This window comes from Haemorhous mexicanus, chromosome 7, assembly GCF_027477595.1.
Source record: "Haemorhous mexicanus isolate bHaeMex1 chromosome 7, bHaeMex1.pri, whole genome shotgun sequence".
Taxonomy (NCBI): domain Eukaryota; kingdom Metazoa; phylum Chordata; class Aves; order Passeriformes; family Fringillidae; genus Haemorhous; species Haemorhous mexicanus.
The window spans coordinates 29330829-29357230 of NC_082347.1; the positions used below are offsets into that span (position 1 = coordinate 29330829).

At 45.0% G+C, this 26402-nt stretch overlaps 1 protein-coding gene across 2 annotated transcripts in view; it reads left to right on the plus strand.

Annotated features, from left to right (window-relative positions):
* Positions 1–26402, plus strand: part of FBXW4 (F-box and WD repeat domain containing 4) — a 59854-nt gene that overhangs the window by 22457 nt on the left and 10995 nt on the right. Inside the window, exon 6 of one of the 2 annotated variants that reach the window (XM_059851825.1) lies at positions 23428–23493. The exons of the other annotated variant lie outside the window; for it this stretch is intronic. Coding sequence (XP_059707808.1) covers positions 23428–23493 — 66 coding nt within the window. The remainder of the gene's footprint in view (positions 1–23427; positions 23494–26402) is intronic. 2 annotated transcript variants of the gene reach the window in all.

Below are 26402 nucleotides of genomic sequence, written 5' to 3' on the forward strand. Positions count from 1 at the left end.
AGAGAAAGGTTACTTTACTGAATGGGTCTTTCTCCCATTGGGAGTGATCAAAATGATTAATTTTGAGGGCTTCTTTTTAATGGTTACCTAGAAACTTCTTGTGAAAGTGTAACAATCTGATCTTGCAGGTTGCCTTAGAGCAAAACAACCCACTTGAATCAGAGCAACTTTGCAGTGGTTTTAACTGTGCAATTGAAGCCCTGATGGGTAGAAGTTAAAATGTTGGATAATGTTCCCCCGCCCTCATTTCTTACTCCGATTTTATCAGCAGGTTTCCCCTACTGCATATCAAGATGAGCTGTTTGCTGTCGTGTGCTCTGCTTTGACCTTGCTTTGTGCAGTTAACCTCTCTGAGTCTGCTAGGACTTGGGAGAAGTAACTACTGAGTTTTGTTGGGGTTTGTGCATGGCCAGCAAAACAGCCGGCAGCAATAGCTCTGCTGTCCTTGGGGATCTTCCTATAGCCTGGTCGGTTTGAATAATTGAGAGGGGACTCTGACCTGCAGCTGTTTCTTAAGCAGGGCAGGAAGAACCTGCTCAACTGTGAGATCCCAGAGTGGACGTGCAGAGTTAGTGGTGGCATTAACTGCCATCTTTTACTGACCTCAGAGGGCGATCTGGATGTGGATTTCTAGGTATATGCAATAGTCATAACTGACTTGGTGCTCTTTCACCCTAAAGCTGAGGAGCAGGAAATGAGTATCAGTTTCTCCCCTCTGGAGCTAAAATGACACCTGTGTCTTATCCATCTGCCCTGACTGTTCCCTTGATGTTGGGAGGAAGAAGACTTTGTTTTACCTTCTTTAATTGTGTGATAATAGCTCTATTTGGTCTTCTTCACATGGGTGAACGCATGAACACATGTCTGTTTTCCCTCTCCTCTAGAAACAAACAAATATGCAAACATTTCTATGAATTGAGAAACTGCAGCTTACCTTTCTTCACTTCAATTTCTTTCTTTTGCCCTCTAAAGCTCACAAGATTGATGGCTTCCTCCCTTTTTGTCACTTTTGGCCAGTACTCTAATGTATATATTTTCTGTGACTGTGTGAATTGACTCACTAGTGGTTGCAGGCAGGTGAGCAGGTTTTGGGAGGCAGTAGCTGACTGACTTGGAACGCAGACATCTGTTTCTAATTGTGTTGAGCTGTGTTGCATATTGAATTTTTTTTTCCCCTCCCCCTGCAGTTTTTTATCATTTTTCCCCTTGCTTGAGGGGAAAGTCTGTCTCAGAAAGCTTGGAGGAGGCATCTTTCTTGTGCTGCATGGTTTGCACAGGAGAATCCATGACTGTTTAATCGATGTGACAGAAGAAACTTAGTTGAGGGGGCTGGCAACCTTATGGTTTGAGGTTTCCATTTCCAGTTTGTGATTGTTTTCTCTTTGCTTTTAAAGTTTGCAGTGGGAGAAGGTAACTTCACCAGACCTTGGCTGCTGTTTACCTTTGCTCGGTTGTGCAGTGTGCCTTTGTTTTTCCACCTTTGATCAGTGTCCTGCCAACAGATAATTTAGCAATTGCATCCTAGGGTGGAAGTGTGGAGTTAATGTTAAAATTAGGGTTTTTTTCCTTTCCTTACTTCTGTGGCTGATGGAGCAGAGAAGAAGAGAGGGGAGGTGAAGGGGGCCATAAATTCTAGACCTGGTGATTCTGTTCCTTGTAGAGAAATGAAAGCCTCTGATGTTTCTTCAACACTTTCATTAACATTTAAATTAAGGGTTTGTTTTTCAGGTGGCTTCAGTCGAAGCCCTTTCATAGTCTGACACATGGAGGCTGTTCTCTCTCTCCTTTTCTCTCTCTCTTTCTCCAGCTTGCATATCAGTGTACAATAGTAATCACCGTTTTATTTTTTTTTTCTGATCTCTCAGGAGGGCAGCGACCTGACAAGCTGTACCAGAGGTTCAAAGAGAAACAGAAATGGAGTGCAAAGGTAGATGAGCAGGAGGATGCCAGGTTTCACTCCTACAATTAGAGTGGTGTCTGTTCCCTCCCCGCCTTTCAAATGACTGCTTTTAGGGGCGGGAAGGGACACAGAGGGATGGACCTTTCTTGCACGGCGAGAGCCCCAGGTGCAGATGCCTCTAACCAGGCTCAGCTTCCACCGTTACTCCTCCCAGATGAGGCTGAACCTGTCACTCAGAGGATGCAAGCTCATGCCCTGAGGTGGGAAGTGAAGCTCTAGTGTCCTAAGATAGCAGCCTGGCCCTCCTAAAGAAGTGTTGATTCACTCTGTGGACAGCAGGAGACTGGCCCTCAGCCTGCCATTGGCATTTGAAAGGAGGGTGATAGTGGAGGATATTGCCCTGAAGTAAAGGCAATATATGTCTTTTGTGCTGCTGGCTTAAGTAATGTCTGCTCTGAGCACTGCAGCTTACAGAGTCTGAGGTGTCAGTTTGGATCTTGGCTTGCAACGACCTAAACCAGACCATGCCTTGCCATGACTAAACAGTTTTTGGTTTAAGAGCAATTGGTTCAATATCAAGAAAAAAAGAGCTGTTTTCCATCTGCTTCAACAGTTGTGTAAAAGCTAAGGAACGAAGGGATAGTTTAAAGAATGTCAGTGACTTGCAGTGGAGAGGCAATGTAGTAGGATTTGCATAAAGACATGAGTCTTTGTCCCAGAGCTCTTTGGAAGTCTTCCACTTCTCATCGCTTACCCAGCTGGTCACCACTGGTAGGCTGTTATCTTCTGCAGGCTCTCTGACAGGAATGGGGGCTCCAGTAGCACTGCACTGATATCTTTTAGCTAAAAGACAGAGGAAAATGAACCAACACATGAGCAGTGTTTAGCATAAAGAAACTTGCAGCTTGGTTGCTGTGACTGTTCCACTTTCTAAGACTTCACTGCACTACCACCCCAAATTTGTTTTCCTTTCACTAAGACCTTCATCCAGGTGGGCTTTAAAGAATGCCAACAGGATGAGAGCAGCAAGCTGGCATGGGATCAGGAAGGGTATTCCCTGAATGACAGTAGTTATGGTGCATAAAGAAGAGTGTCAAAAATTTCTGATTCTTCAAGACTGATCATAAGTGTGCCAGTGGTGGCTATGACTTATACCATGTGGCTCTTCTGGAGGACCTAATTCAAAGTCATGCACCTGCAGAAGCATCCTATATATACTGAATAATGTTCCTGTTACTGAGTTTGGATCTTTTTCCTTTCCTTTTTGTGTGAACTATCACAGAATGTAGTCTGTCATTTCTTGTGTCTCTTGTCAGGTTGAAGTATTATGTCTGACTGTTCTGAGTGTGTGGTGATGACTCAGTGAGTGATGCAGAACAGCCTTTCAGAGGCAGTTGATTTTGCCCATATTCCAAGTGCTCTGGAGCTCTCTGATGGGGTGTGCTTCTCTGATCCCATCTGACCCATGCTCTAATTGTTTTGTCTCCATCTCTTTGTTCTGGCAGTGCACATGGCTCCTACCTCCTCTCTGTGAGATATTTCTGTGTAGTCCTAAAAACTGCCACCATCAGCATCATCTTGGTATCTTCATCCTGTATCATGCAAGGGGGGAGTCAGAATGTTTGCTCTGCACTACTGGCATCTATCCACTCTTGCAGGTGCTTCAGCTTTTGGAGATTCAGAGGTTCACATCTACTGAGTTTTTCTTCAGGACTCAGTTGGATGGTGCTGAGCACATTTGGTGGAACCCGCAGCTCACACAAACCAAAGATATCAGCAACAGTAAAGAGTATGCTTAGTATTTGTCTCACAGTGTCCTCAATTGTGGCTTCTGAGCCACCTCCAGTGTTGCTCACTCTGTAACTTTTCAGTGAGAAATGCTTTTAATTTAAGCTCTCCTGAGGCTGCATGCCAGCACAGAGCTCTGCTTGGCTGCCCTAGTGGTACTTGGGGCAAGTGTGCTGCAGCACTAGCTGGGGTAACTCCTACTAATTTGCTGTGGAAGCTTCACTGTATTTATGGGTGGAGAGGAACAGGGCGATGCTTGCTCTCCCACCTTCCCCCATGTTCTCTCAAAAGTCCTTGGTGCATCTTTGATTAGGTATAGGTCAGAATGTTTCCACATCGTGACCTTAATAACTGGGGTTGATTGGCAGGCAGTCTGCGGAGAGGGAGCAGCCTGTCCCTTTCATCTCCCTTGGTGCTGTGCTGGGACAATGGGCCAGCATATTTTCCTTGTTGTTCCTCATTTGAAAAGGGTCTGGTATCTCTACTAGGTACCTGTGACATGGGGGTCTTGATTGGGGTCTCATAAAGGGCCCTGTCACTGTGTCCAAAGGCCAGGAATACAAAGGCGGTCAGTGGGTGGGGGTCTCAGCTGACCACTGAAGAAGGGAGGGGAGGGTCCTGGAAGCAGTGGAGGGAGAAGCAACCCCTGATGGGAGACTTTAAAGGGGGGAGGGGGGGAGGAGGCGGCCCATTTTTGTCCCAAACTCATCAAGCACATCTGCAGAATTGTCCCAGCCTCTGCCTCCCAGTTTCAAAAGAAAATGATCGTTTGATAAACCGTCCTGATTCACCACTTTCTCACAAGGGAGGGAGACCCACCTTTGACCTCTATGATTTCACATTGGGCACAGCTCCCCCCCATCCAATTGCTGGAGAAACTTTGAAATGCATCCCTTGTGCTCCCTTTCCTTCTCCCTCTTTCCCTTTACTCTCTCTTCCCCTTGCTATTTTTTTCTCTTTAGTCCCCCTCCTCCTCTTCCCACCACCCCCACCTTCCCCACTCTCCCGCTTTGTAAAAAAGCAAGCGTACTGCTTTGGAGTTTAGGCAAGTAATTAGTAAAATCTCTTCTGCAGCACAATAAAACCACAGCCCTTGGCCTGAATATTCCCACAATTTACATGCTCGCGGGCATTCGAGAAAACAAGTGGTATTGCCAGTGCATCGTTGCCTATGAAAATCATTTGGAAGGCAGGGAGGGGAGGGTGCTGAGACCCACTCGCTCCTGCAAGCTGTAGGAATGTGCATGAATATATTAAAATGTTTTCACACAATGCTTGTATTTTCCAACGGGAGGAGGCATCTTCTGGATGAAAGGCGGCTGGCCCAGACACAGGCCTCTTCCAAACGCTCTTTCCCACTCAGGGTTTGTTTGCATGGACCAGATAGGGAGGGGGCCTGGAAGGGGAGGAAAGGACAAGGCTGCTATCCATGAAGAGTAAATCTTTGTGTGCCTCTTACCCGCTCCCCATTTGTGATCCCAGAAAGTCAAATTATGAGAGAATTGTGTCTGCAGAGGGAGGCAGGAAGGGAGATCATCAGGACTTTCTGCAAAAGCTTTTGGAGGCTTGCAAATGTAGAGAGGAAATAGCTTGTAATGGACCATATAGTGCTGTGACCAATGGGATTCAGTGGCTGCAGCAGGAAATGACTGAGAGGGAGCTGACTATCTTGAGCAATATTAGCAAAGTGCCTATTAATAACAGAAAACACTCTTTCTGTACTTTTCCATCTTTATCTTACTGTCAAGAACAGGCTACTCAATGCTCAGTCTGGGCAGCATATCCAGCTGTTCTTCTACTTTTTCCAAGAGGATGGTTGTTCCAGGCAGTGCCACCAGTGGAACCCAGCAGTTTCCACTCCTTTTCAATCAGGGCCCACTTAGTTGCTTTTCCTCCAAAGAGGTTATTTGGTCACTTTCAACTTACAGAATGTTGACAACAGGTGTGTGATGAAACTTGTGTCTAGAGAGTGTAGATCTATGATTTCCTTTCTAACAGACAAGAACTGATGGAGAAAATTGAAGTGAAGGAAGGGAGAGGCTGAACACAAGTAATGAATAGCTTGGCTAAGAAGCAGGGTTTGTATGTAGGGAAGACTCTGGGTTCAGCTCCAGGAATACTGTTTTATTTGAGAATACTGGGGCAGGCTTCAAAGAGGCTTTGCTTGGAGGTAGGATGGTAGCTGCATTTTTTATTATTTTTATTCAGCAATAGTCTTTGTGTGATTTAGGAAGCCCTTTGAAATTTCTGTGGGAAGTGGTGCCAGCTCTTCTGTGTGGTTAACCTGTCCAGATGGGTTCTACCCTGAGGATTTCCATGTCTGTCCAGCTACAGTCATGGCAGCACAAATTTATGGATGCCATGAAGAGCTATTCCAAGGCCCGTGCTACCCATCTGAAATCTCTGCTCTCCTGAAGGAATTTTCAGAACACAGACTCCCAGAACAAGGCATAAGCCATTCAGAGAGGAGTGGGAATGCTTTATTGAGAATTTCTCCTCAGCTGAGCCAGCTCTTCATGTCCTTTCTGACCAGACTCTCCCTGACAGATGAGGGAAAATGTATTCCCCAAGACCTACAAGGAGCTAAACAATTTAGCATCTAAAAACCTTTTGCAAAAGAGTATTCTGCATGGCATCTGTTACTAAATGGATCTGCAGAAGTAGCAAAGCTCTGTAATGCTGTTGCTTCTGGCTGGCCTCCACTGGTCATACTGGTGTTGGTCATGGTGCAAAGGTCTCTAACCTTTTGTTGGGAACAACCAACAACCTAACTTGCAAGAGGGCTTACTTCTTATTTTTAATTATTGTCTTCCCAATTCCCTGCTCCTCCCCTTCATCTTTCTGCATTTCTTAAAGAGGCAGTGGAGGGAAAAAAGCTTTGGTTTTTGTTTGGGAAGGGGGTTAGCAAGGGCGACATGGCCCCTGCAACCTCTCATAGGGGTGTCTTGTCAGGGCGCGGCATGGAGGGCACAAACAGATCATAACCTTTAAATGAAAATGTGATGGAGGGGAGAGATGAAAGCAGTGAAACAAATTAGATACATCTAGAGGGGGTGCTCAACTGGAGAAAATTAGCATTTCTTCCTAATTGGAGTGCAGGGCATTCCATTACAGGGTTTCATTACAAGGAGGGAAGCACTGGGCCTCTTTGGAGGATTTCTCCCTGCCCCTGTTTTTTCTAGAATTAAAAAAAAAAAATATTTGGAAGAGAACTGCAAAAGTACTGAATTTATCAGGGTGAAGGTTTCAGACTGCTGCAGGAGGAAGAATTATAGTAAAGCACCGGTTCTTTATTTACTAAGACAAGAAAGTAATGATTGTGTACACATGAAGGCAGTTGCTAGTCCTAGTTTTCCTGAAGGAAACTAAAAACTATACAGGAGGCTGCAGGTGATAACTTTCTGATTCAAGTTTTGATTGCTGAATCAGATTTTAGACTATCCAAAATGGACTAGTTTGTCTGAAGCAAAGGGATATGTTTTTGATTATGATCAGTGGAGTCAATTCAAGCCTGTTTTATACTGCATATCAAGCTCGTGCTGCACAAAACACTTGTTTAATGTGTGTTTGCCTGATTCTACCTATAACTAGAGTTGTTGTATCAAACAGAAATTTGCATATATCCCTGGGAAGACAATGGCCACCTTCCAGCACAGAATGTCAGGTGGCTGCTTTGGGGCTTGTGCACAACTTTCTGTTCCAAATAGCTTGTGCCAGCTTGAGGAACAGGCAGACATGGATGTGCTTTATATGTATATCTGTATGTGTGAATGGGGGCAAGGAGTAACTCAGAATTCAAGGGATGAGGTTTTCCATTGCATTTCCTGGTTAGAAGTAGAGGGGGACAGTTTCTTTTTTCCAAGCATGAACTGGATTATGTATCGGTCAGTGCTCTCAGGAAAGGCTGGGGGAAGAGGAGAAGGGGGAGGAAGAAGAAGAGAAAAGGATACTTTCTTCAGGTGTGTGGTATGCAGTATATGTTGATCTTCCAATCTGCAGTTACAAATGTTTCTGTTCCAGCTCAGGAGAGAGAATACATGAGTGTATCAATGTGGATTTTAGGAAACTGCTGAAGGAAGGGTTCTGTCTACAGAGAAGGTGTTTCCTGGCAGAGGGGGAGATGTTTGCAGCAGTGCTGCCTTCATCGTGGGCAGGCTCTGTCATCCGTGTGCTCAGAATGAGGTTGCAGATGGTATGAATTTACAGAAGTCATAAATGTAAATCTCTGACTTAGCACTTACTGCTGAATTTTGACATTTTGACACAGAACATAGCACTGCCCACAGGAATATCTTCAGGCTTAGAGAAAATACTGATAAAAATGAAAGCATGGCTCAGAGATGGGCTTCTCTTATATTAGGTCTGGCTCATATTGGGATGATGATGTCTCCTGTCTCAACATTCTCCTTGCCACTTCAGTCCTCACAGAAGATGCTTGGCAGACTGTTTAAAATAATGCAAGAGGGGAACAGGACCAGAGAGGCTGAAATTTGGAGAGGAGCAAATGAGTAAGACAAGATAGTCATCCTTGAAGGGAAACCAGTTCCTCTGAAGAATGGGAATTTCTCCTCTATGTGTGCATCTGGCTTGAATGCTAATATACTTTCAAATGGAGCATGCCTGAGTGCCTCTTGCCTGTAGCTAAGCTTCAGTTTCCTTGGGTTGCTGGCATCCTGAAATTCTGCTGTGAGTTGAATCGGACACTGGAAACGTGGACGGAATTGTGTGGCTCAGGCTCTCTTCTTGGCTCCATTGCCTCTGGTTTCTTTTCAGAGCAGTGTGAGACTGTTACAGACTGGAAGGCAAAGTCTGTTCTTTCTGTGTTGCCTGTATTGTGTTCTGTGGTTCATTATCTAGGATTTGTCAGGTCTTCTCTACCTTCCATTCCAACTGCATGGAACACAAATGCTGCAATCACTTTCTTGCACTTAAGAGGTGTTGTGGGCTCATGATGCTCCATTCACCATCCCTACATGTGGGATGTACTCTTACTGCTTTGTAGGCGTCCTCACACTTAGCAGGTGCAGGGCTAATTTGCGACCAGGTATTAAAGCCAGCTTTTAATGTGCATTGCCCTGTCTAATTAGTAAATTCTTGTTCTTTCCCCTCTGAGACTGAAGTACATATTCCTTCAAGTCTAACCGTCCATCAAAGAGGACTTGAATGAGGCCCTGCTATGGTTGGTAGACACAGGCAGCTAATGACAAGAGAGAGCCCATTTCCTTTGTGAAGAGAGACTTGTACCAAGCTGATTTATAGTCCCAAAGATTTATTGGTGTGGGGGCTGAAGGGTCTTGCAAGCTGGAACCCAACAGCTTAGGTTGTTTTTCAGGGGAGAAAGAAATCTGTGTACCTCTTTCCCACTCCTGAAAGAAGTGAACTCATCAGTAGCAGCAATTGCAGACTGAGCTGGGCCAAGCAGCAATTGCTACTGTTGCTGTGCTTGGTCTCTTCCTTCTGCTGCAGCTGTGTTGAGCTTTACACCTGTGCTTTGTTCAGTGACCTGCTTTGGCTGTTCAGGCTGATTTAATGAGGGATGGGGATAGAGCCGGACTGTCTGATTGGAGAATTTCTCTCTTGCATTTGATTTTCTGTCTTGGCCTAGAGCATGGTTTCATTTTCTGTATACTTCCCCTGGATTTTTTCGTCTTTGACAGTGGAGAAGCAAAGGAGCCTGCTCCAGATTTTAGAAAAGAGTAATGTTTCTCTAACATCTATTTTCTGATGGTCACAGAGCACAAGGTTGTGGAGGTGAATGATGCCAGCAGTTTTGAAAGTGATTTTGTAAAGTCATGGATAGCAGGTTCATAATGAGGAACTAGATGGGGATACACTCTTTAAAATCCTTAATACAGAAACTGGGGATGCAAAGTGAATGACCACGGAAGGTTGCCAAGCTTACATGTTCTTCCTGAACAGCATCTGCCAGTACCACTGGAGATGAAAAAGTTGAGCTTGATGGGCCATGGCTTGACAAAAGTGGGCATTTATCTTCTTCTTCTGGCCATGATGGGTCAGTCCAGCATACTTCTACCCCAGCATTTGGTGTTCAGCAGTGGTCAGTAGTAAATGTCTATGGAGAAGGTAAGAAACAAGACCAAAAGATCCTTTCCTGCCTATTCCTTCCCAGCTTCCAATGAGGAGAGGTTAGGGTTTCCCTGGCTAGAGTTTTCATCTGGACCAGTGTTTCTTTCATATTTGCAGAAGATAGCTGTGAGCAGCTCATCTCTTCTTTCTGAATCTGTTAATGTTCTGGGCTTCAAAGGCTCCTTTTAAATTCAGTGTTGTGTCCTGAAGAAGAAACATGTTCCATTTTTAAACCTTTTGCCTGATTGTCTTATGTGGTTATACAGTGAATGATTCTCTCTCTGGATACCCTTCACTCTGTTTAAAGTTTTAATACTTTTCTCAAGCTACTCCAACTCTAGTATCGATGGCCTTGTGTGAAGCAGTAGCAAGCCACAACTTGCACGTTCTTGCTGGCCAGTTGTCGTTTGTAGTGGAGTTCAGGCATCCCTGAGCTGTGGTAAGCTCATCGCTTCCTCCCAATGCAGCTTCTGATTGGAGTCCACAGAGATGCAGCCCAGCATGAATTGATGGCCATGGAATTGGTTCTTGTGTATTCACATGATAAAAGATGAGTGTCAGGTTTGACTGGGACACTTGTAACTGGCTGCAGAATCAAATACTGATGTTTGAGTAATGTGCTCATTTCAGTGTAGGGCATGTGAGTGAGCTTGGTTTTGGCATTCCTTTGTGTGGGTGTTTGACTTAACAAGTAGAAATTGTTCTTTTAATAGCTGTGTTTTTGGATGTGACTTCCTAAATTCTTCGAGCGCATGGAAATAGGGCAAGCAATGGAAAGGAAAGGAGGAATCTGTGGTTTCACACTCTTACCCACAAAGCTGCCTATGCATTTAAAGCTTCCAGACTTCTGTTCCTTGAAGTGTTGGAGGACTGACTGCCAGCAGGTTGTCCTGCTTCACCTGGACAGCAGCAGAGTGGCAGCAGGCAGTGTGGTACTTAATATCCCTTTATCAGATATTTTTTGTCATCCAAGGACAATGTATGCTAGGGAATACTCTGTTCCATTGCAGACTTGAGATGTGTGCCTGAAGAGTCTTTTTCTCAGTCCTTCCTAATGCAATCCTTTCCCTCTTATACCATTTTACGTGTAATTTTTTCCCAATATACTGACATAAAGCATTGTAATAAATTACTGTTCAGCTTCTTGTCTTATCCTTTCCCTATATCTATGCCATCTATTTTGCCTGATCACTTTCCTATCTTTATCTGGCTTATCTCAGTTGTCAATGAAATTTAATAATTCTTAGCCAGCCTTGCAGCCCAGCCTGATTACAGATACTGAAGGTGATAATCTGTGCTGTGAAACTGTACCTTATTGATGTCAGCATGGCTTGAACTCTGGCTTCTGCAGAACCTTCCCAGCAAGTTTTTGGGTGGTTTGGGATCTGTGTGGGAGGTGGCCACTAAACGTCTTTGTGCCTTAGATGTGTATTATCTGTTAATGAAACTTTGTATGCCTTTCTCTGCATGCAGGGCTGGAGCTTTCTGGTCTGACTGCCAGGTTTGATTTCTCACTCTGGTGCTTGCTCACAACCAAGCATGCCCTGAACCTGCAGATGGGGAGGAGGGGTTTTATTCAGGATCTTGGTTGCTTAGGGCTGAAGAGTTGACATGCTCCAAAAACGCAGTATGAAAACCCTGAAGCAAATCATATTGTGTAGAGTGGAGAACTGGGGAGGTGGAAGCTGCCCAGAGCTTTAAGGGCAAGTGGATTAAGGTTGTTGCAAGCGTGTCCGTGTCAAGACTGGAATGATCAGCACAGGAAAGCTCTAGGAGTCATTTCATGGCTGAGTTAAACGCAGATGAGGCTTTGCTTCCCTCCTCCACAGAGCACCTGTGTCTCCATGCCTCAGTGTCCTAGCCCTCTCTGTGTATAGCATGTGCTCCGTATACATGCCTTTCCCCTTTCACCTTTTCTGGTCTTCGACTTCTTGAAACCCTCTGAGCATTATTTCCGTCTCCCCTGATGAAGAACTCATTTAGGCTTAAATTGTTTGAATATCACAGGGCAGAGGTTTTTGTGATTTGGGTTCTTTCCCCTAAAAGCATGAACAAGTACAGCTCCTGCCTCTGCATGGAATCAAGAAAGAACTGCTGCCCTGTGTGCTAAGATAAGGAAGGTATAAGTTTGATTTCTCTTCTTCCTCACCATACTGATCACTTTTTTCAAAATTCTCCTAAATATTAGAGTTTGATTTTATTATTCGTGTGTCTGTAGGGCAAAAGGAAAAAGACAAAAATAATTTGTGGCTTGTGGCACCAGTAAAAGAGATTCCTTCCACCTCTACTTTTAAACTGAAAAATTCTTGATTTTTAGTTGTTCTGGCAGACCTGAAAGGATTCTCCCTTCCCCCTGACCTCAATGGCATGCATGGATTGCAGCTTATTGAAAAGTAATTTTCTGTCATAGATTCTAATGGAAAAGTTTATATAAAATGTCATTCTATATATATACATGCATTTTTAAAACAATACTTGTTAACTGAAAACTTTGCCAGTCACATCTGAAAAAATACTGGGATTGGTCTTGGCAGTCCCAAACCTTAAGAAATAGAAAGGTGGTATTTTATAAATAGAAGAGATTTTCTTCTTTTGCATCATGATTCTTTAAGCATTTTCTATACATGAGCAAATATTTAGACTTTTGTCCAAAGCAGTGACAGCTGGAATATTTACTTAAATCAATTCCACATGTCCTCTTGTGGTGTGAGGTTGTAAGAAGAAAAAGCCCTGAACCACATAAGGTTTGTGATAAAGTGTGAGCAGAGATGACATTACATATCTTTTCCCAGTGGTGCAGGGAATGTTCATTCTGTTTCTCTGCACAGGCTTGAAATTGGGCTGGTCAACATGGGCCTACTTTTGTTCATTCTTGGGTTCTGCTTCTCAGATGCTGGCATGGATTTCACAGCAAGCATACTTTGTCCAGAGGTGTCAAAAGTTCTAAGGAAAAGTCTTGAGAATTGATGGGTCAAGGGCACACAGTGTCTGGCTGAACTCCTCTATCTGTGACAAGTACTTAAGGCATCTTGGGTGAGGCTGAAATAAATAGGATTGAAATTGAAAAATGATCCTTTTGGAAGAGTCTTTTGTAAAATGTGATAGAAATAGATATGGCCTGAAAAGAAACCAGAATCATGGGGTTGAACCAGGCAATTTACTTCTCTAGTTTGCAACCTGCTGCAGTGTTCTGTCACTGTTGTATTTTAGGCAGCTCAGAAATTAAAAGTCTGTGCCCTGGGGGTTGTGCTGCCTGCCTGCTCCTTCCTACAATTGGAGTCCCTGAGGATCTCCTTTCCTTGTTGTCAGGATTGTTGTAATTGCATCATTTCCTAGGGCTTGCTCAGCACTCCAGTGTACCTGTCCTTTGATAATAGTGGCATCTTTTCAATTCCCTGCTGGGTCTTCACCTGGTCTTCATTGCAGAATCAGGACCAAGCTTTTAGATTATGTCAATTCTTGCTTTCTAGTAGGATATTGCAATCATAAGAGACAGAAGGTGAGGTTTTTAAAACTTTAAAATCAAACAAAAAATCCCCCAGACCCCATTGCACTGAAGCTGTGATCATTAATCCAGCTGAGCAGCAGCTTTAACTTGTCTACAAGACCTGACAAGTCAGGACAGGCATTTCTATCCTGAAGGCAATGGTGATAATTCAAAAAAAGCATAGATGCTAACAAGTCCTGAGAATCAGCAGAGGGAGCATACCACACACAGGATGCCAGTTTCTGGTTTGTGGGACATCTGACATCAGTCTGATTTAACACAGGAGCGATACACTGGTGGCCAGGTTTTTTGAACCTACATGCAGCAGGTTTCTTGGTGGTTTTGCGAGATCAAAGTCTTGTAGCAGAAAGGGAGACACAGAACAAATGAGGTCCCACTATGAAAAACAGTTTTGGTTTGCTAATGGGAGATGCCTCAGCAAAAAGAGAACCTGAAGCCTTTTCTGCTGTCCTCCTGGTTATGGTTGTTACCTGACTTTTGGAGCAGATGCTGGAGGAGTTGACTTACTTTTTGATGATTTTTCTCAGCAATAAGAGTTCTCACTCTGTCCTTCTCACAGTTCTTGCTATCCTATTTGGGACCTGCACTGTCCAGCTTATTCTCCCTGGATCTATTGCCTTTCTAAATCTCAGTGTGAACGTACTAGACTAGAAATCCTGTCCTGGGAGCATAGGCTACACCAGGCCTTCAAGAATCTGTCATGCTTCACACCCCTTCACATGTTTATATTGTGCATCACTGGATCTCTTTTCTCCTTTACTGCTTTTTTGGCATCCTGCACTGCCCTGTTGCACAGTCTGGGGGAAGGATGCCGCGGGCTGACTCCTCAGTGTGTGTCCCACCGCTGGCCGTGCCCCAGCTATGCCAGGCGCACTGTCCCGCTCCCAGCCCCTCCTCTTGCTTGGCCCGCATTGGAGCCCCCGAGAGGTCTTTGTCCGCCCGTTGAGAGCAGCCCCCGTTCCTCCATTCCCACATGGCGCATCCTCCCCAGCAGCCCTCTCCCCATTCAGCAGTTTGGGCTGAAAGAACCTTGGCTAATTACGCGGGGCTGAAAATTACCACTTTGCCGTGTTTTCCTGCTGCTGGGCCCATTTGTGTGGGGCCTGTAGTTAGAGGGAACAAAGTCCCCCCCATGGAGCCAGGCAAGCCCCAAGTGTGAAGCTACAGGTACAAGCAAGAGGGGAATGAAGGGAATAATTACCAGCTTCTCCAGGTGAAAGCCCCGTTAAAACTTCAATAAGCCAATTAGGGGCCAGGGTGTGTGTGTGTGGGGAGAGTCTCCCCCACCTATAACTGATTCCCACCAGGCAATTAACAGAAATCATTTCACGGAGGGGAGGATAAGAAATGGCTCTTAGAAATTGTCTTGAGTTGGGGGGGGCCTGAAACAGCACGACTGCTGCAATGGTCCTCATGTACTCCAGCCTCCCTGCTCACTGTGTGGCCTGAAAATGTTGGTGGGGCTAGGAGGAGAGGGAGGAGGGAGGGAAAATGGCAAAGAAAAAAGGAATCGCTGGAGCTTTACACCTGGGCAGGCTTTGAGGAAGTAAAGGCTGGAGTTCAGAGCTTCTTGTAAGGCTGTGTGTGGGCCCAGAGCCCCAAGCTCAAGGGGGCTGCTGGGTCTGGGGAGGGTTGAGCTCAGGGTGTCTTCCCCATGGGGGCGAGGAGGAAGGATAACAGTACTGACCAGAGTAGAGAGGGGAAACGTGAGGAGTGTGAAGGCTGGAATGGGTGTGCAGGTTGGTGAGAACTGAATGGCAGGCCCTCAGAGATCTGCCCAAGGTGCATGATAATCTGTAGGTACAAATGGTGTCCAGTGTCTAGTACTGTGCATGTATGTCATCCAGGGTTCATGTTTTTCTGCTGCTCAGTCAGCAGCTCCTCCTGTTCCTTCCTTTCAATTCATTCCAAAAAACCCAGGGAATTTTCTCAAGATAGAGATTTTATGAAGTTATCTTGCAACTCCCATGTACTGTATTGCAGATGGCATGTGAGAGCAGTTGGAGGTAGAGCATGTTGTCTGGTGGATACCTCTCAGGAGTTTTGCCCATTGATGTTTGAAAGGCTGCTCTGGGGGGTAGAGCAAGACTAGAGCATAGGATGAAGTTGCTACAGATGGCTGAGATTTCTGTAGTGATGTTGGAATGGAGAATGCTTTGTGTGAGTAAGGAAGTTGAGACGCCAACTGTGGTTATTTCACCTGCACTAGAAAAAGAAACAAAAAACCCAAATAAGCCTTTAACTCCTCAAAACACAAATGTAACCTTAGTAGCCGCTTTCTTTGGATTTCTAATGTTATCACTTCTGAGCATTAAATATTTTCTTTGAGATTTTGTTCTGGTTCTTGATAAGTTAATATAACTGTACTGTAGTGGTGTTTAACCACCTAGTCTCAAACTGGACCTGAAAGTCCCTAGATTTCATCCTTTTTCTTCTTTTTTTTCTTCCCTTCTCTTTCTTCACAGAAATCTCTCTGTGGTTGGAACAGAGAGCTGTATCTCTTGCACAGCCCAGATTTTAGACTCAGAAGTGATTTCTCAGTTGAATCATGTTTCTTTATTATTCAGCTTCTAAGATGTAACCCCAGTGGTTGCCTGCAGAGAGCTCTGCTCACAGAAAGGCCTGGTAGACATGAACAGACAAATCAGTTTTGGCGTGGACTTTGATTTTTGGTACAAGTTATTCAGATCAGTGCCTGAATTATGTTCTGGATTAAATTTCTGTTATGGTTAAGGAGTCTCTTTTTTCCTGTAATCACAGTAATAACTTGAGCATCATTTGGGGTTTAAATTTGGTCTCGAGAGAGATAAGGAGTTCCTGTACAAAGACCTCTGCATGAACAACTACTCCGTGCCTGGCAAGCCCAAAGATTTGGGGAGTGAGGAAAGATGAAGATTGTTGGACATAGCATGTAAATATGTATTTTGCACTGTTCAAAATAGTTTTTCAAGACTTTTCTTTTAAAAAAAGAGCAGGTTGATGTCAAATACTTGTATAGCTACAAAAGCAATTCTGTTTGAAGTTCTGAAAAATGACAGCAGTACTATGAAAAGCACTGTTTCAATATTCCTCTTGTACAGGAACACTCAGGATCCTAAATCAACTTTTATAGAGCTAATCTGCATGTGGTCCTCTTTTGAAAATTTTCTTCTTCCTAAAAGTGTGTGTCATGTGGAGTATTGGGGAAAGCATTGATACTTAGATGTGAACAGGCCTAGGAACATCAGGACTGTTTTGTGGATTGAATCACTAGTTTCTAATCAAGGGTATTTTCCTATTCAATACTGTAGTGTGGAAGAGTGTGCATGTATTTGTCCTGTCTGGAATCTTTGACTTGATGTCGTTGAGCTCATTTTTTCTCCAGAAACGAGGATTGTGCTCTGTGTCTGGTGGCTTGTTTTTACAGGACTTACCTGCTGCAGGGCTGCTGAAGGGACAGTGATCAAGGTTGCAGGTAACTTGGGCACAGAGTGTGGGGTGAGACAGCAAAGAAGTGAAGGCAGGATGGAGGTGTCTAGGTTGGATGCCTGATAAACAGCTTGCTAGAGTAGGGGTGATCTGTCTGACATGCCAGGAATTTGGCTTTTGGGAATATGAAAAACTTTTTTTCCTCTTCAGCTTGAGTATCTCTGAATTCTGGAGGAAGACATGAAGTTAGAGGCCAAGGAGGAAGGCTGGAGAGGTGAAGCTGATGTTCCCTCTGTCATGAGGCATGAAGTATATGAGTTGGGAGGCAGTGACATGAGCATTTCTTCTATCTCATGAGCTGGAGTTCTGCCTCAAATGTGACTTCATGTTTCAATCCAGCATCTCTAGAGTGCCCTTCAGTACAAAATGTAAATGCTGTCTTTCTGGGGACCACTTTTCAGTGGTCCACTTGAGGTGGCATATGAATGAGTTATTAGTGCATCTGTTCACGCATGTGTCACTGGTGCTCCTTGCAAGAGTGCAGGATCTCCTCTTGGAGCAGTAGTGGTTGTCAGTGTTGCAGGGTTCATGGTCTTCTCTATGCATTTTGCTTTCTCTCTGTGCTGAGTCCATGGTGGTGTGTGGCAGAGTTCTTCTGTACCTTCTCTATGTGACATTTATGAGATATATCAGGAGCACAATTTAACTCTGAGTTGACTGGTGCCTCGGGAGATGCTGTAGCACGCACGTGAGCTCGAAGAAGTAGCAGCAAACCTGCCAAAGCTTTCCAGTCCCTCTCTGGAACAAGCCTGGCTATTTGTCTTCAGCTGCTGGGTCTTTTCGGCAAGCTTATTCAACAAAGGTGAGGCTGCGCTGCAGTGGGATTCTTCGGCTTACTCAGGTGAGCTTTAGGTGCTGTCTTACGTGTTGATTTTTGTTGAATTCGTGGTTACAGAATGTTAACATATAATCCAGCTGTCTTGACTTCTGAGGTACTGAAGATGCTTGGTTCAATCCTCTGGTCATCCTGTGAGAAGTACAAAGTACAGCTGAAGGAACTGGTCTAGGACAGTGAAGGGGCAGCACCAGCCCGGCATGACCACCCAGTCCTGGGCTTGTCCAGCATTGCCTGCATCTAAGGCAGATGGGATTTCTTGCATATTTGTGTGCCTGCTTGCTCATAAAAAAGAAGATGCTAAAGTGATGCTGTGCTTTTTTTTTTTTTCCTCCTTGCAAATTAAATGCCTCTGGGGAAGGAGCACTTGCTCCCCTGCACTCTCTGTCTCTCTCCCTTTGTGTGTATCTGGTCTGTTGGAGAAGTCTCATGCTGGAGGTGGTGAAACTCCCTGTGCTGGGTTTCTGACCCCCTCCTCTCCCCTTCACAATGTTGTTACTGTTGCATCTGCTCTTCAGCAGGGGCTCCATCAAGTTTGTGTGACCTTAGCACTGTATTCATGCTGGAGGAGTTACCTTCCATAATGATGTCAACTGATGAGGCTGGCGGGATGGTGGCGGCCGCGATAAGACATGACATGTTCTAATGATTCGCCTTAGCGAGCTGAGTGTGTGTGTTGGGGGGCACAGAGGGGCTTGGAGAAGGGAGGTGGGGGCCCCACAGGTGCCGACAAAGACTTTGACCTTTGCTGCTATAATATCAGTGTTTCACAGGCAGGGCGGTTCGGTAACCCACTTTCAGCCCATCAAAAATTGATTTAATTGCAATTTTTTCCCCCAATTAGGAGCACTGGAGCTTAACTAATTGGAGTAATAGAGAGTAATAAGGCTCTGATAAAAAGCCTTCCTCTGCCTCCTTTGTATCTTGTGTCATCGCCTGTCAGAGGTCAGAGAGCTTGCATATTCTATTAGGCAGAGTTGCCTTCATTTGTACAAATTAGTTTACCCAACAGTAATTAAAATGCCAGTGCGGGTCGGGGAGAGCTGAATACAATTGATGGGCACGTTGGTGAAGGATTTGACAGCTCCGGTGGCCTCCCTTGCCAAAGCGTGTCAGTGCTGAATCAAAGGCTACACAAACCCACAGACCCGTGCGTTTAACCCGCGGCACCGTCAGCACCAACTGCTCTCTCTCTTCTCCTATCTCCCTTTTGGACTTGCTTTCTCTTCTCCTTCTTTTCTCATTTCACTTGAGACTTTTTAAAATAGATGTTTCCCATCTTTGAGCTCTCCTCTCTGTTGATCGCTTTCATAATACTGCTACCAACCCCCCCATCCTGTCTCCCCTGGTTTTCCCCCTTTTCTCCCCCCACCTTCCACATTCCCAGCTGCAGAGCTCTGTCAAGTAATAACTTCTTTGTTTCCCAGTCCAGTGAGTCTCCATATATAATAGTTTCCAAAATGGAACAACGATGTCCAATTCCAGGGGGCGGGGGAGAGTGCCAGGAGGAAGGAACGGGCTCTTGCACGTGTCAAGCAGATTCTGGATTTGAAATCCCTGAAGAGCAGAATAGAATTAGAGAAGCAATCTGTTTACAGTATGGGGAAGGGCACAAGCCTGAGGCACAGAGGAGGTGTATTGAGAAGAGGTGGGAAATGACCTGTTTTACCCAGGTTCCTTCAATGACTTTGCATTGCAGGATTCCCACCTCAGGCAGGACCCTCTCTAGAGGCTGGGTTGATGGTGGGGAAAATATGTGTTGTTCAATGTGACTTGTGTTTCTGGAGCTGATGCTGTTTCCAAGCCTCAAGATAAACAGCATCTTTGCAAAAGGACTAATGGGTATCTACCTCTCTTCCTCTGGTTTGTTCACATCTGGCAATGGTCTGTCCAGGATGGGGTAAAGAGGGATGCTACGTGAGTCAAACTGTAGTTGGCATCTTCGGAGCAGCTATGGGATTATTGCAGCTGGAGTGTAGCCAGAGCACTACTGCTGTTGCCAGAAATGCCATGGGATCTTCAACAACCACAATTCAGTCAGATGGAGAGTTCTTGTGTTTCTTCCAACAGCACTGTCAGGATGTGTGTTCTCTTTCATTTCCTGGCCCAGCTTCTACTGTGGGGGGGATGATGTTTAATGAAATGTCTCTTCTGCAACATAGAGAAGGTCTGGCTTCTGGAGAAGCAGGCTCTTGGTTGTTCTTCTGGGGTTCCCCCCCCTCCCCCTTGTTTATTCCTCTCCTCTCTGTCAATAGGGAGTTTCAAATAAGAAAGAGGACATCAAAGTATCAGACGAGTTGGAAGATTGCTTGTGTTGGACAACAAAAATATGCTGTTTATGAAGTATGTGTGTCTCAATGCTGTGGAACATTCTTGCCTTCCTGCTTTGGTTTTTGTTCCTAGGGGATCCCTGTGAAGACAACGTGTCTGTTATGGAAGCCCTACAATGGTGCTTTTTTTTCCCCTTAGAAGTGCCTATTAGAGGGAGCTTATAGTCATGGTAGCCAGCAGCTTTCAAAGGACAGAAGGAAGCATAGTGAGGAGGGGGCTTTACATCTCCAAGGCCATCTGGAGACTGACCATAGCAGTTTTTATGGTGGATGTAGATGCATCTGCTCAGAGTCAGTGTACATTAGTGTGTTGTATATACTTCAGGTAGATGAGTCATGCCTGCATTAATATATTTAGGGTATCCTGTACTCACCTCTTCCCAATCTAGTCTCTCCTCAGTCTGGCTGTAGAATGCAATGTGGGCAAAATAAATGACACACTCCAAGCTAGTAACTCAGCTTCAATTGTTTTTCTTGGGCAGCTGGCAACAATGGTTGTGAAAAAGCTGCACTTCTCTAAGTTGGAGGGTTTTCTTTAGTGTGCTCTGTGCTCTCTAAGACTGAAGAGCCTTGTGGAAGATAGACTGAAAGAAGCAAGCCTGATAGAAGTCTTCAGCCTGATCTTCCACACTAAACGAAGTTTCAGAAGTTTTGGAGCCAAGCTTTACATGCTTTCCTCCAGTCTGCATGTTGGTTTAGACATACGAAAGCTGACTTGTGTTGCTCTTTTGCCTGAAGTAAAACTGTCACTTGTGAGAGGTTCCCAGTTATGAGACACCTGAGGCTTCAAGGTGTGTGCCTGCAGATCAGACTCAAGGTGAGGGGCCCTGTATCATGCCCTGGAATCCAGACATTAAGATCAGTTCACTCTCAGGCTTCAAGAATTTCTCATTGGCACCCTTTCTTGTGCATGTTGTCTTGTGAACGCTGCATTCTAATGCTGCAGTGAAGGTGGCCTGCTCTTGTGGGAGAAGTCTTATCTTTGCTTGCTAATGGGCTCAGGCTCTTAAAGATAAGGCCTGCAAACCTGATCCCACTGAAGTATGAGACAAAATTCCTGTTGACTGAATGGAGTCAGCTTTACCCAGAAGAGACTTGTTTGTGGCCCTGAGGCCTGTATTCGATGCTGGAGAAAAATCTCTTTATCTAATGCTTTTCTCTCTCTCTATTTTTTTTTTTTTTTTTTTTTCTCTGAGGGGTGAGGGGTAAGGACCGAGGAGGGAAAGCTGAAGTCCAGAATTGACAGCATGAGGGAGGATTAAACCTAGCTGTTCCTCCCACCTTTTTCTCCCTGTTGGTGTGCCTCCATGGTAATTTAGACCTGTGGCAACCATCAAAGCCTTGTGCATACCTTCTGCACAAAGGGATCTGTCTCCCACGTGAGAGCGTTCTTGGCTGGGACAGAGTCAGTTTGTCCCCCAAAAGAAAAATCTTAAGCACCCAATTGCCTGCTTGACTGACTCCCTGACTGCTATTGTGTTTCTAACCACAGTAATTGACTTTAGTAGTTATTAATGGATTATGACTGGGGAGGGGGGACAAAACCCAGCACCTAGCTTTGTAGCAGAGGGACCTCCGACCAAAGTGCTGCTTTCCAGACGTGGGGCTTGACCAACAAGCTGTCAAAGTGGGTGTCTTTTGCTAGTTTTCCTCTGAGGTGGGTGACATTTGCAAAAGAGAAATGTTCCCTCCTGTCCTGGACTATGGAGAGAAGGCAGGCATTGAGCAGAAACCATGTTTCCAAAGATGAAATGCTGCACACTTTCTTAATTGATTGTGGTGGCTGCTGCACAGCAACAGGAATTGGATTTTCCATAGGCTTTCAGACTTTGGTCAGGGACTTACATGGAGAAGAGTAACGTGAGCACCCTGCAGCACCTGTAGGGACAGCCCAGTGCTACAGGTGCTTTGGCTGATGGCATGTGCACTGCCAATGAACCTGGAATTTTGCGTATAAGACATCCTGGTTGGAGACACTTTGAAATAGATCTAGTTCTGCAGACCTTTTCTACCCTAAAGGGCAGCTAAGTGTCACAGAACTTGTGGACACCTCCATGGTGTGGTTTGGTGATTTGAAATGGTTTGATGTTATCTGCTTGCCTCTTTTGCAGAGTGTTTTGTCAGTGCTGCTTTGGCCTTTGGTTTGGAGAAACCAGTAGCTCAGCTAAACCACAGAGATAGGAGTAGGAGTCCTGAGTTCCAGTCTTGCTTCCATCTGGTCCTTCTCTGGCTTTGATTGAGTTGAGCCTGTGTTCACTACTTGGCTGCTGAGTGCCTTCTTGCAGCAGCAGTAGTGCTTCTCACAGAAGTCAAGGCTGCTGCAAGAATACATTCCTGGTGCGGTAGAGGCTTGCAGACACCTTGACTTCCAAAGAAAGAATGCTGTAGAGGATCAAAGAAATGTTAAAAACTGCTCTAACTGCTATTTTTATAGACACAACATTGTTTTCTTATTTTGCTTTCATGTTTCAGCTGCCAGCCCCTGTGATACTGCAAAAGTTCTTTAGGCAAAGCGTAGAAATGGCTTTTATTTAAAGCAGATTCCATTTCCTGTGTTCATGCTCTCCTAGTTGCATAGACTTAAACATAGTTTTGGCATTTTATTCTCAGTAGCTGCAATAAATATGGCTTTGTGAGAGGTCATTTGTAACTTACTTAGAAGTCTTTGTATGAGCTTCTTACTCTTATTTGGACTGAGAATGGGAAGCTGGCACAAAACAAGCAGTGTGGTTTGGAGAGCACAGCACCCATCTTCCTCATGCTTGATTTTAAGGATTTGTTCTGTCTTATGAACTAGTATGAGGCCAGTGGGTATCAGGTGACTTCTGGAGCCAGCATGTGCAGCAGGCACATAGCATTGCCAAGAGGACTTTGGAATGGGCCCTACTGGAGGGGGTAAATGAAGCCAAATATTGCTGCAGGAGAGCTGTGCTGCCTCTAACAGAGTGCCTGAGCACTGGGGAGGGCAACCTGATCCAGCTTTGAAATTGGCCCTGCTTTGAGCAGGCTGGACCAGAGACCTCTATTCTGTGATTCTTTAGGCCTGTGATGCTGCAGCCAGTTTATGATTGCACTCAGAAGTTGCCAACAAGCAGAAGTGAGACATGAGGTAGGAAATAACAGTAAATTTTCCATGGGGTCTCTCTGCAGCTTACAGCACTGACTGTGTATGAAACATGCTAAGTACTGTACTGACTCGTTTGAAAAATGTTGTTTACACCTGTTCCTGTTTAGGTTTTCCCTTTGTATTTACAAATACATTTTATGTCCTGCCAATACTCTGCAGTTGTGACCTGCTGCATCTGGGAAGCTGAGCTACTTAGAGTCCTTCGGCACTCTCCCTTTGTTGCTGCCTGTCCCTTGTGAAATGTGGTGGGACATGCTGAAATCATCTTGAACCGGAATTCAAAGTATATCTTGTAACCTGTTTTCTCTGTCTTGCTCATGCAGTTTCTTCACAACATGAGGATTAGTAAGTGTTTTTTGTTTGTTTCTTTGTTTTTTTAAACAGCTCATTTGTGACAGGGACAGCCTGCTGTGGACACATCTCACCTCTGAGAATCTGGGACCTTGAGAGGTGAGTGAGCTTCCAGGTTACAGGGAGGGACTTGACAAGAAAAGTAAATAACAATGCAATATTGGAAATGCTGCAAAAGGGTATCGTTCCTTTTGTCAGTATAGGCAAAGGATGATAGAAGATGAGATGTGTTGCGGAGTGGGGGACAAAGCAAACTGGTGTGGAAGGGCATATGTGGGGGTTGGTTCTGGTTCACTAACTTGGCTTTTCTTCTCAGCTTTTCCAGTTGATGGCACAGCCATCCTGGTTTCTTCCCATTACCTGTATACAGTCAAAATATACCCATTACACCCTCCTTTTCATCTGTCTCTGTTGATGCCTCAGCCAGAGGACATGAGGAAGGTGATCCTTATCCTCCCATTCACCCACTTCTCTGTGGTGCTGGGAAGCCAGCGGCAAACACAGGCTCTGAAGTCACCTTGTCCTGGCTGGCAATTCCAGTAGTTCAGAGAGGTGGTGTGTGGCAACAGGTTATCTATGGAAGTGACTTAGGCACGTTGTCTTCTCTTTGTCCTAATAAGCACTGAGGAGGTTAATTGCTGTGGCCTCTGATTTGGGGTCTTTGAGTAGTTCCTGTTCAGTGAAGGTGCTGACCTTAACAGCTGGGGAAATGTTGTTCTCAGATCTTGATGTGAGAACTCAACTGCTGACAAATTTGAAACTCTCAGCCTGAGGGTCTTAGTGTAGTGATGGACAGATAGCAAATATTTCACAGGATTATTGGAATGGCAGCCCTGCCTTCCAGAACCAGGATGCTCTGGGTAGGAGTGGCATGGCCCAGATTATCCAAAGAAGTGCTATCAGAAGTGAGGTGAGCAATGGCAGAAGGGGCCTGAGGGATATCAGTAGAGCTGTATTTGGGGAAACAGAGTGGAGGAGGATTGGTATGGACACAGGGTAGGTCTGAGACCACTTGCCTTCTAATCTGTAGTTTAAATAGTTTAGAGTATTTTAAGTAAACTGTATCAAATACAAATTTAAACCAGCAGGTTTTTTTTTCTGAAGTAACAAAAATACTTTCCAACAATTCATCCTACAAAGGACAAGCTGGAGCAGGAAAGAACACCAGTGCATTAGTTATGGTGCATGTTTCTTAGTGATCCATCCAGTTGTGCCTTTGGAGTACCCCAGAAGGATGTACCCCAGAAGGATGCAGGCTGTGCTGTGATACCCCTGCCCATCAAGTCTTCTGGCTGTTCTTGAATAGAGGCATCTGACAGGGTTGAGGAGATGGGCAACCCTCTCCCCCCTGCCCCAGCCTTTCTGACAGCCTTTCCCAAGGAAGCCTGAAGAGATAATAAAGCTGTGTAGAAAATAGGATTAAGGTAATGAACAAGCACAGCGGAGTTTGATCTTTCAATAACGTAAAAGCCTGAGTGACAGGCAAATAAAAAAGCCAAGGCAACCTAGGCCACTGGGCCTCTGTTGAAATGGCTAGAGTGTCAAACTTATTCTTCCCTCTTCACCTGTCACAGCTGGAATGCACCATGCCACTGGGTCTTTTCCTCTGCCGGGACCGGTGTGTGAGCTGGTAGACTCATCAGCATGTGCAGGGTAGGAGGCTGAGTAGGAAGCATGGCTGGACTCTAGCGTGTGAAGCTTAATGTCATTGTTCATAGAAAGGGAGTACAGAGCTATCTTTCCAGGTCTTGACTCTCCATAAACTGTTCATCTTCCCAGCAGAGCTTTGGATCCATCTTCGAAGGCTCCAGTGATTGCCAGAAGTGATCTTGTAGAGAATGCTGTCTGTTCTTTTGAGGCTTTTGAATTGTTGTCGCCGTGGTCACACTCCAGGAGTGAGAGTGTGGCATGAAAACTTAAAATCTTAGAGCCACGCAGGACTTAAAAATTTCTCCTGTGCTGTGTGTCCTGATAACATCTGGCAGCCAGAGCCAGGGCCTCTGAGTTTGCTGCTTACCCTTTTCTTGTGGCCACAAAAGGGCCCAGAGGCTGCCCCGCAGAGGCTGAACATGGCAAGGATGTATAAGAACAGAATCCAGGGAATTTCTGTCAAAAAAAAAAAAAAAAACCAAAAGGGAAGGGTAGAATGATGCATAAGGTATGTTCTTGAAAACCACAGGATCCTTAGCACCACTGAGGTATTTAGTGCTGTCCAGGATCAGCTAGTTCAGTTAGGGGAGTTTTCTTTGCATAGTGAGGGTAAGTGAGTAACAGTACAACAGTTTCTGTGCCATTCTCTTCCATTGGGGTAGGTGGTCTTTTTACCCAACAGCTGAGATCTGGAACGTGCTACAAAAGGATTTAAAGCTTAAATAACCTTTTGTGTACTGATCATCTTAGTTCCAGGCCAGATAAGTCCTTGGCTCGTACTTGTCACTGTTGGTCATGGTATGTTTTCTATTTATGACCTTCGCTGTTCCCTGACCCTGGGGCAGCCATTCTCATCCCTCCAAGAGGAAGGGGATAATATCTTTACCTGTAAATATGTCCTGTGCTTTGAAAAGGGCTTGACTGGTTTTGGTGTAGAGGAAATTTTTAGTGGGGAAAGGAAACGCCTCTTGCTGCATCCCGCTCCCACAACTGTCTTTCATTTCTGACTCTGCTGAGATGATGGCATTGGATCAAAGCCACAACAGGCAGCAACAAGCAATTGTCAAGGGAGTCTAAAGCAGGGGAATGACTGCATAATGCCAAAACACTGTCTCTGATGGCTGAAATTCCAGCTGCTGCTACACCTGGCCCTGTCTCCTGTAATGAAGGAGGATTTAGATTTTTTTCATATGCTTTTGAAGCTGGCTAGCTGCACTTGTGGAGGACATCTCTCACCCCTCACATGCTACCCTGTGCCATCTGATTGCTTTTAGATGTAGGAAAGTTGCTGTGCACTTATTCCCACTCTGGATCAAGGTGTGTGTATGTAAAAGCAGCTCTAAGTTCAGTGATTAGAG